An 11,081-nucleotide genomic window follows, 5' to 3' on the forward strand; every position below is an offset into this window, starting at 1 on the left:
GCCAGGGATTGAACCTGGGACCTTCTGCGTGCAAGGCAGATGCTCCACCACTGAGCTGCAGTCCCTCTCTGTGGGCCTAATTTCTTTTCAAGGATCCCAAAATTGCAAATGACTAGATCATCCAAAACGCCAGGGTCTTAATAACAGGATGTCCCATTTTAGTTTGAGGATTCTGGTACCTTCAACTTCAGGATCAATTTGTGCTGACTTATTCCTGATCAGTTTTTCTTTTTCAGTTGGAATAATGAACTCAGTCCTAACCAGGCAGTGATTGCTGCAGCCTAAAGGAAGAGTGTTGAAATCAATAAAACTATTGGCAAGATTTGATAGAATACATTACAAATACAATCTACCACATTCACCCTTAAGGCAGAAATGAAAGTAATGTTATCATATTTATCATTATGACTCCTTCCACTTAAGGAGTGAAGATTACATTTGAAGAGGGTCTTTACCCATTGAAGACCAGCACGATTGATTTGATCATTTCTTAAATCTTGGTGCAGAAAAAATAACAAACAATCTTCCTTATGACCAAGCGTAACTGTTAGTGTTTTATTGCCCCTGCCCATACGAGTATTAAGGTCTCTTGCCAGAACAATAGTAGAGTCAACGTATTTATACTCTGTTTAATTTGATAGCAGAGTACAATTTGTTCCAGGTTAATTCTATATAAAATTTCTGGTTCCTCGAGGGAATATGGATGTTAACTATGAAAAGAGATAAAGCTGTTTCAATCCACACCCTAATTACAAGGGGAAAATATCGTTCAAGCTTGTTTCTTCATACTTCAATTTTAGGACTATATTAACAAAAATGACAAAGCTTCCAGTCCGGCTGCCATTTTCTACCCAGGCAAAATAATTTTGTCTGAATCAAACAGTGACAATCCAAGTTTCCTGTAAACAAATAATATTGTGTCTCCAAAGTTGTTTTTGAAAATCATTCCCAGGGAAATGTGTGTTCCAGCCAACAATATTCCATGAAATAATAGAGGAAGTTATTATTCTCCATCTTCTGGGGAAGAACTATTTGTCCCTGGGACAATACATTTAATCAAATAGGCTTTTTAAAAAATCAACTTCTCTTTAATAGAAGTTCATTTCCCTACCAGATTTCACTAGATAGTAATTAAGGTTGTCTTCCATAATTCTTCACTTTTAGGCAGCGTAGAATTAAAATGTAGTCCAAAATTGTCAATCAAATACAGTATTTATTTGTTTGTTTGTTGTATTTGTTAGACACTGTATAAAACCAATCCTCTAGCTGTTGAACAAGATCAATGAAAACATAATAATACAATGGAAATCCAACAACGAAACTTTAAAAATCCATCTCAGTGTAAAAGCACAATTGTACAAATTCCAACACAGGAAATAAAATATAAATTGAAGGATCTAGAACAGCCAGGAAGTAACAGAAGCTAAAACAGAGCCAGTGTGGTGTAGTGGCTAGAGTGTCAGACTGGGAGTCAGGAGATCCGGGTTCTAGTCCCCACTCAGCCACGGAAACCCACTGGGTGACTTTGGGCCAGTCACCTCAGACTCTCAGCCCAACCCACCTCACAGGGTTGTTGTTGGGAGGATAAAGTGGAGAGGGGGAGGATTATGTACGCCACTTTGGGTTCCTTGCAGGAAAAAAGGTGGGATATAAATGCAATAATAAATAAATAATAAATAAAACTGCCATCAATGCCATGGGGATTTTCCTAGTCTATATTTTGTAAATATTTATTTACTCTAGATTTCCTTCCTTTAAAGCAGAGTTGGGCAACTTGTGGCCCTCTAGATGTTGTGGTTTACAACTCCCATCAGCCCTAGCCAGCATAGCCAATGGTGAGGGATCATGGGACTTGTAGGCTAACAAATCTGGAGTCTCTCTCTCTCTCTCGGCTTTGCATGATCACGGGGATAAAAGACGCCATAGTGGCTTCTTCCCGCACCCCTGTGCATGCTGTGCACAGGACTGTTGTTTACATAATTACCTGCACTGCAGCATGGGGTGGTGTGTTGTCTGAACCTGGCAAGCGGAGTGGCGGGGGTGGCTTTGTACCCACCCACCCTACAAACCACGACATGCAGTAGGGATTGTAAGGTGGGTATCGTCCTGGACCAACTTCCTGAGATGGGTATTAAAGGCCTCATTCTTCATTTTTTCCAGTCCTATCTGCAGGGTTGGTTTCAGAGAGTAGTTTTGGGGGAATGCGCATTGGCGCCTTGGTGTTTAGGCTGTGGGTTGATGCAGCACACCATTTTGTCCCCCATGCTATTTATCATCTATATGAGACCATTAGGAATGATCGTTAGGGGATTTGGAGCAAGGTGCCCTCTGTACTCTCACTACTTCCAGCCCCATTTCTCTGTAATGTCTGGATCAAGGGAGGCTGTACAAGCCTTGGATCGATGTCTGGATGCAGTGGTAGGCTAGATGAAGGCTGATAAGTCTGAATCCTGGCAAGATGTGTTGGTGAGTGGTTCCCATGTCCAGGAGTTGGGTCAGTCATCTGATCTGGACAAGACTACACTCCCCATGAAGGAGCAGATGCATACTTTGGGGGTACTCAGGTGTCTTCTATAGGTAAGACTGCCTTTTACCAGCTCCAGCAGGTAAGACAGCTATGGCCATTCCTTGACCACTGTGGTCCATGCATTGGCAACCTCAGAATTTGATTACTGCAATGCACTTTATGTGGGGCTGCCCTTAAGGTTGGTCTGGAAGCTGCAGTCAGTGCAGAATATCACAGCCAGGTTGGTAAAAGTAGTGGCTTATCACCAACATATTGCCCCTCTGCTGAGGTCAGTGGCTGCCTATATGCTACTTGCCAGGTACTTGTTTACAAGTCCTAAACTACTATGGTGCAGGATACTTAAGAGACAACGTGATTCATTGCTGCATTCATCAGGAAATCTCTTCCTGGTGGTACCTAAGATTTCAGAGGTCCAGTCCATGATCACTCAGAATAGGGCCTTTAGTATCAGAGCACCATCTTTTGGAACTCCCTATCAATACAAATTAGGTGGCAGCCCTTCTAGGTTCCCAGTGCCTACTGAAAACATACTTGTTTCAAAAAGCATTACAAGAAATGTAATCTAGTCTTCAGCATACAGAAATAATATGCAATATTTTATTAAGATACTGTACTGAATGGCTTTGTATATCATTTACACATTTCTTTTAATGTTGGTGATTCATAAATATAGTTTAGGGAGCAATCCTCTGTCCCCTAGTTTCCTAGCTTTGCTCAGTTTCCTAGCTTTAAGCTTGTAGACAGTTAAGCTTTAAGCTGGAAGCCAGTTCCCTGCCACCTCCCACTCTTAGCTGGCACAGAGAGAATCATGGCAGCTACCTCACTGCGCTCACAAAACAGAGCATGGAGATGGAGAAAAGGAGGCATTCTTGGGGCCAGGGAGGGGAAGAAATGGGGGATGGGCTATCCCCAGCCTCCTTCCTTCTCCCTCCCCAAAGCCTCTGCTAGATGGGCAAAATTGCCCATCTAGCTATAATACAGGGTAACTGAAGAACAGAAGCAAAGATCTCCTCCTCTCTGATACTCAGCAGCTGTCATAGGACTGGGCCCTTAAATAAGTACATAAAAATAAAATAAAATGGTAATCAAAAGGCAATGACCAGCTATTTAGTCTTTCCCTCCTTAATGGATGTTTTGTGGTAAGTAGAAGGATGGGAGAAGCAATGGAAAAATACAGGAGGGTTACATTGTGTAGACCACCACCCTCTGTAAAATTTTGTGAATGAGGCAGTGTGATGGCACAATGAAAGCCTCATTATCTAGAAGTATCACAGGATCTGTAGGTTGTGGATTTCATTAAGCCCTCCTACATTTCCCCCCATAATTTGAGCACCATTCACAAAGATGTCTGTTTCACAACCAGGGGATTGTTTTCATTAACATAGACTAACATTTCCCAAACTGCTATCCTCCAGATGTAATGGACTACAGCCCTCATCATCCCAGCAAGCATAGCCAACTGATATTGAACAAATAATACAGAAGAAATGTTTCAATGAGAATGGAGACAAAAAACAAATAAACCCTCACTTAGGTGGTTTGAAGATGGTGGAATAATTTGTAGAGTCCTCAGCAGAATACTTTGAAGCTGGCAAAGGATAGTTATTGCCATTTTGAGGGGGAAATGAAGTGATTGATTAAATTGTAATTTTAAATTGCATTAGAAAATCTTTTACGTAAAAAACCCAAATTGTTCACTTCTTTAATTTCATGCAATTATTATTGTATTCACCTGCTGATTGAATGGCATTGGGTTTGCTATAATCTTTAGGGAAGCCATGCTCAGTTGTGGGAGATTGTTTGGCAGCCTTGAAATTTTACATCAGTGAACGATTTGTTCTAATAGAACCAAGTAAAAGCTCATCATTGGTCTGTGAAAAATCACTCTGAACCTTAGAACCTCATGCATCAGGTTCATACTATTACTATCAGAACAAATAGGTCAGAGAAAGAGTAGGTCTGTGGCATCCTTCCTCAATGTAATGGTCCCCAAATGCATTGGACTGCAACACCCATCCTTTCAGGTTTGTTGGGAATGATGGGAGTTGCAGTCCAACATATCTGGAGTCCACCAGGTTGGGGAAGGCTGGTCTATAGACTAATTGCCTGCAGAAGGTGTTAAAGTAAGATTCTAGTAATTACAAACTGCCTTGTTTAGATTACTGTCAATAAGATAACTAGAAAAGCTGTATTTGTTCTTTCATTTTAGCAGTTTCATTACAGTTTTGTTTGCTACAAACAAACAAAATCTGTGAGCGAAATTTGTTTCGAATGTCGCTGTTGTAGCTTGTGGTGTCTTGATGTGTAATCCTATGTATGTTGAGAAAGGAAAAAGCCCTGCAGCTCCCAGCATTCCCAGCAGATGTAGGACTTTTTTTCTGTCTAAAAGGTCCCCCCCCAGATTGCAGCATAAATAGCAGAGAATTCCCTAGTTCTTTCTGCTGAAGATTTAAAAATACAAACCAAAATATAATTAACATCAAAGGACCCACACACTGAAACACACACATATCTTGAACAAAACAAAACAGATCTCACCCAACTATACTGCCCAATATATATGTTTAGACATTTCAGAGGTGACATAACTGGAGGATTTGGTGCAGTAAAAAAATCAACAAACCAGAAATGGCCAAAGCAGAGGATATTCCATAAAATCAAATGACTCTACCCAGTGATGCCCAACTGGTAGCAGAATGGAAACTGCTGGCAGAATGGATGCACCTCCTTCCTGCACTTCCTCCTGTGCAGAGCAGATTTGGAGGATATGGAGGGTACAGAGGGGAGGAGAGGAAAGGGTCCCATTACATGAGCAAAAGTCCACTCATATGACATTTGATGTGTAGCCCCAAATTCATTATAACCTGAAATGATTAGCTCAGCAAAAGCTGACAAGTTAAGCTGGAAAACAGGGGTGGGAGGGTGCTGTTGCACTCATGTGCTGGTTTTGGGTTTCTGGTTAACAGCTGGTTGGCCACTGGACTAGATGAAGCCTTGGTCTGATCCAGCATGGCTAAACACCAGATGTGAATGAAACAGTTCAGTCACTAAAAAGTGATTCTATCATAACAGAGGAAGAATGTCGTAGTTTCCCCACCACCACACTCCAAAATGGTCACAACAGAAGACTCTGTGTCACTGCCCTTTGACTGCTTTGGGATGCTGCTTTCTGAAGTAGCTTGCAGGCCACGCCCCTTCCCTTCCTCTACTCAAGGGGAATAAATCTTGCAGACAGGCTCAGAAGGGACTTGTAAGCGGGCAAAGCTGCATCTAATTGGAAATTGGCTTTTGTTCAGGCATGTAACCTTTTTTTTTTCAAAATCATTTCCCCAGGATTCCATTACTGTCATCACTTTTGTCATGACAAATGGGCAATTTAATCCTGAATTGACAAATTCAGTCTATATTAGTCAGTGAGTGCTCCTGGGCATGTCAACTGTACATTTTAACAAGCAATTTAAAGCCAATATAAGGGCAGGCCACTTCCCATGCATTCTATCAGCCAATAAAACTTGAATAACAGTGGCCTAATTTCCAGTGAAAAATAAAATACAGCAATATAACATATGTTACAAGACAGCAGGTAGTTGGAATCATGCAGAGAACTCTGCTGCTTGTTTTTTTATATATATAAACCTCCATTGGTTTCAAATAATCCTTTGTAGTGTGGTAGCTATCTAAAAACAATACAGCTCTCACCTAATAAAGACCTGGTCAACTATAGTTGCACTACCACTTCCTTGGATTTTCAAGCAGTTGAGAGAGTATAGTGATGGTTGCTTTATTTGTTTGTTTGATAACAAGAACCCCAGGCAGCTCACAACTGATTTTGCTAAAATCCAAATAATAAAATTGAAACCATAACAGAGAATTTGAACAATGAGAGCAAAACTCACAACAGCAGTAGAGAGGGGAAACCCTGTGAAATAAGTAAGTCAAACCAGACCCATTTGTGAAACAAAAACACCTTTACTCCTTGAAGGCTAGTAAAGAGGGAGCCAGACAGATTTGGAGTATAAGAACATAAGACGAGCCATGCTGGATCAGATTGAGGGTCCATTTAGTCTAGCATTCTGTTCACACAGTGACCAATCGGCTGCCCATGGGAAACGCACAAGCAGGACATGAGTGCAACAGCACCCTCCCACCCATGTTCCCCAGCAATTGGTGTATATAGACATACAGCCTCTAACACTGGACTGGTAGCCATTGATAGCCGCCTCCTCCAGAATTTTGTCCAATCCCCTTTTGAAGCCACGCAAATTGGTGGACATCACTACTTCTTGTGGAAATGAATCCCATACTTCTATGCACTGTGTGAAGAAATAAACTTCCCAAGGGTGGGAGTTCCATGATCTTGGAACTTCTACTTTGACACACACACCACATCAAGTGTCCAAGCTTTAATGCATGATGGAATATAGATGACTGATTCCACAAGTGTTGAGTTTTAAAGAACCCAACATCTAGCCAATGGTCATTGGAAAGCATTCATGGATTGTGTTTGTGCCCATCTACAATAAGCATGGATTTGAAGATTTAGATGTGTCGTTACTTTATCACTGGTCTTCAACTTCTGGGTTGGGACCCATGGCTGAGTCACAGCCTGAACTATAATGGGTTGAAACAGCAACGCTACCACCCTACAAATATATGGTGAAAAAGTGGGTCCGCAAATGCATGTTGTGGGCTAAGGGCGAGTCCCAGTTCTGCAAAGGTTGGAAGACTATGCCTTGGGCTTCATTGTTAAGGGAGTGCCTGCTGCTTACAGAGGACTCATTGTGGTCCCTCCTATAAACAGTCATACCTTGATCCCATCTCCTCCATGTACTGCTGGTTAAGAAACAGCTGTAAACCAGGGATCCAGTGGCTCAAATCTTGCCTCTGCCTTAAACTTACTAGGGAGCCTTAGGCAAACCACTTTCTATCAGCCTCAGTGCTCCAACAGCAATTTGAAGATAATGGTAAATGACCTAAGACAGGACCTTTGTAGGGATTCAAATATAATGTCAAAAAGGGCTATGTAAATGTTGAGTATTGTACTCATATGCCCTTTAAGCCAGCTCACAAGTTAGCTGATCTTTAAGTGTAGTATAAAGCTCCCATTTATGGGAAAGGAAGCCGTAGCTCAAGGGGGGGGGGGCAGCATATGTTTTACAGAAGGGTGCCAAATTCAGTCCCTGAATTTCCCAGTTAAAGGATCTTAAGTAGCAGGGCTCACAAAGGGCCAAAGCAGAGGTATTAAGCCAATATCACTATGTCTCAGCCAGCAAGGTTTATAAGTGCTAATGAGGCTCAACCTGCTCTTGACACATCCTTTCTGCTTTCTCAGAACCTTTGCAAATTCTCTTGAGAATTTGAGCATGCTTAGCTGTGGCAAGTGATAGGAATTCCCTAGCCCATCTTATATACTTCAGAACATAAGAACCTAAGAAGTGCCATGTTGGATCAGACCAAGGGTCCAGCACAGTGGCCAACCAGCCATCGGCCAGGGATGAACAAGCAGGACATGATGCAACAGCACCCTCCCACCCATGTTCCCCAGCAACTGGTGCACACAGGCTTACTGCTTCAAATACTGGAGACAGCACACAACCATCAGGGCTAGTAGCCATTGATAGCCTTTGCCTCCGGGAATTTATCCAACCCCCCTTTAAAGCCACTTATATATTAGGGTGACCGTATGGAAAGGAGGACAGGGCTCCTGTATCTTTAACAGTTGTATAGAAAAGGGAATTTCAGCAGGTGTCATTTGTATATATGGAGAACCGGGTGAAATTCTCTCTTCAACACAACAGTTAAAGCTGCAGGAACTATACTAGAGTGAACAGATACAAAAGAGGGCAGGGATCCTGAAGCTTTACCTGTTGAGATGAAGAGAGAGTGCCTGCTGCTTACAGAGGACTCATTGTGGTCCCTCCTATAATTTCACCAGGTGCTGCATGCATGCAAATGACACCTGCTGAAATTCCCTTTTCTATATAACTGTTAAAAATACAGGAGTTCTGTCCTCCTTTTCATGTGGTCACCCACACACACACACATGCACCTGGGCACTAACAGTGCAATCCTATACATGTCTACTCAGATGTCAGTCCTATTGTGTACAATGGGGCTTAGTCCCTAGGACTGCAGGCTCCAAAAGTATTGTAAAGAGTGTTTTGAAGCTTTTTAACAACAACAAATAGATGTGGGCTTATTCATCCTATGGTGGCTTTTATCATAGAATCTTAGAATCATAGAGTAGTAGAGATGGAAGGAGCCTATAAGGCCATCAAGTCCAACCCCCTGATCAATGCAGAAATCCATATTAAAACATCCATGACAGATAGCTGTCCATCTGCATCTTGAGTGCCTATAGTGTGGAAAAGCCCACTACCTCCCTAGATACTTGGTTCCATTGTCATACTGCTCTAATAGTCAGGATGTTTTTCCTGATGTCCAGCCGGAATCTGGCCTCCTGTAACTTGAGCCCATTATTCCGTGTCCTGCACTCTGGGATAATCAAGAAGAGATCCTGTCCTTCTTCTGTGTGACATCCTTTCAAGTACTTGTGAACCGCCCAGAGAGCTCCGGCTATTGGGCGGTATAGAATTTAATAAATAAATAAATAGCGCTATCATGTCTCCCTTCAGTCTTCCAATATGGCAACGATCATACAGAATACTAAGCCAACATTCTGTAGAATGTTGGCTTACTGTGAACAAACTCCATGCTGGTGTACACAGTCCATTCACGTGCCTCCTAGTGCTAGCACAAGTAGCTAAACAAAGCAGAAATGGTTTGTTTAGCATTTTGTCCAAACCCAGGATCTTGGCTTGTTGCTTCCAAACAAACCAGGATTAATAACCCATGGTTCACAATCCTGGCTAGTAAAGGGCACAACAAGCCAGGATTCCAGGTTTCAAAGACAAGCTAAAACAACCATTTCTGGTTTGCCACTTGATCTAGCAGGAGAAGCCAAGTAGAAGCGAAAGGGCTGTGTACATCAACTGACAGCTTGTTCAGATTGAGCTGGGATTTCCCACAGTCCCAGCTTACTGTTCCATGAAAATGCAGCCAATGTCATACTTTTCTGTTTATTCCTGTTCAGAACACCATTCAGTAATGTTATTGTGTAAGTTACGACTTACGTTGTCTTGTCAAGTTCTGTCATTCCTGCCCACATACTTATTGATCGCTTGTTGCTTTCCCAGGCTCGAATCTCAGATGACTGCTGACATTCAAACCATCCTACAGTTGCTGCAGAGACAATCTGCACTCATCCCCCCTGCCTATAGTGTGGTGACCGCAAGTGCAGATTATCAGAGGCCAGCTGTCCGCATTGTGCAAAGTCTTCATCCCGTAGCATCTATTAAAACAGACAGAAGCTTCAGTCCTTCACAGGTATGCATCTGTGAACAGGTATATAAATGTCCGTGGCTTATTAAACTGTCTCCTTTTGTGGACAAGAGTACACTTCAGCAGATATATCCATATAAGGACAGGAGAAGAGCCCTGCAGTGTGAGACCAAAGGCCTACCTAGTCCAGCATCCTGTCTCCCACAGCGACCAACCACATTCCTCTGGCAAACCCACCAGCAGGACTTGAGGACAATAGTCTTCTCCCAGTGTTGTTTCCCAGTGACAGGTACTGAGAGCCTGTGCCTGTGATGCTGGAAGTAACATTTAGCCATTCAGACTACAACCATGGATAGCCTTATCCTCCGTTAATTTTCCTGCATCCATTGATGCAACCTATGATCATGTAGGGTGTGTGTGGCAATAATATGGAAGGCCCAGCTCCCAAGACACTCATTTTTATTTCCACCCCCCATAGAAATCAGCATTTAAGATCTTCAGAACTAACGCTTGCCATTTTGTTTTGTATTCTCAGTGTCCTGAGTTCCTAGACCTTGAAAAATCAAAACTGAAATCCAAAGAATCCCTCTCCAGTGGAGTGCATCTCAATACAGCCTCGGAAGACAACCTGGCATCGTTTTTGGAACAGGAGCATGAGCAGTCTTTAGAGCTACCCCCACGACATTGTAAGACTTACCTCCACCCAATTAGACACCCGTCCTTGCCTGATTCTTCCCTAAGCACTATAGGAATCTTGGGTCTCCATAGGCATGTTTCTGATCCTGGTCTTCCTGGGAAATAACCCTTTTGTACTTACATCACCTAAAATGTAAGTGCTTTTAATGGCTGGGTTTTTTCCCTTTTTTTTTTTTTTTTTGTATTTTAAATCCTCTATACTTGACTCAGGGGCTACAAGGATATACCATTATATGCAAAAGTACTGTATATTTTCCTAACTTTGTAGCTTGTAAGGTAAAGTTAACCAGTAACAATGTAAATATATAAATATATAGATATATATATATAACAAACAAACTGTATGTTCCAAATATAAAACTGCCAGCATTCTCAAGGCACCTTATATTTTTTAATTTTTTTAAAGCACCTGCATGTTTGGAAATGATTACAGTTCTGTTGCATGGAGATTACTAATTACTGTTTTCAATGAAATCCTATTTTATTGCGGATATGCCTTCAAAAAATGATGGTGATG

At 42.0% G+C, this 11,081-nt stretch overlaps 1 protein-coding gene across 1 annotated transcript in view; it reads left to right on the forward strand.

Moving 5' to 3' along the window:
• The window catches only part of KCNH7 (potassium voltage-gated channel subfamily H member 7), a 325,994-nt gene extending 315,225 nt beyond the window's left edge, over positions 1–10,769 (forward strand). The window contains exons 16-17 of the mRNA XM_063116468.1: positions 9,724–9,913; positions 10,404–10,769. Coding sequence (XP_062972538.1) covers positions 9,724–9,913; positions 10,404–10,670 — 457 coding nt within the window. The 3' untranslated portion in view covers positions 10,671–10,769. The remainder of the gene's footprint in view (positions 1–9,723; positions 9,914–10,403) is intronic.
• The last annotated feature ends 312 nt before the right edge of the window (positions 10,770–11,081 follow it).

This window comes from Elgaria multicarinata, chromosome 2 (assembly GCF_023053635.1).
Source record: "Elgaria multicarinata webbii isolate HBS135686 ecotype San Diego chromosome 2, rElgMul1.1.pri, whole genome shotgun sequence".
NCBI classification, from domain to species: domain Eukaryota; kingdom Metazoa; phylum Chordata; class Lepidosauria; order Squamata; family Anguidae; genus Elgaria; species Elgaria multicarinata.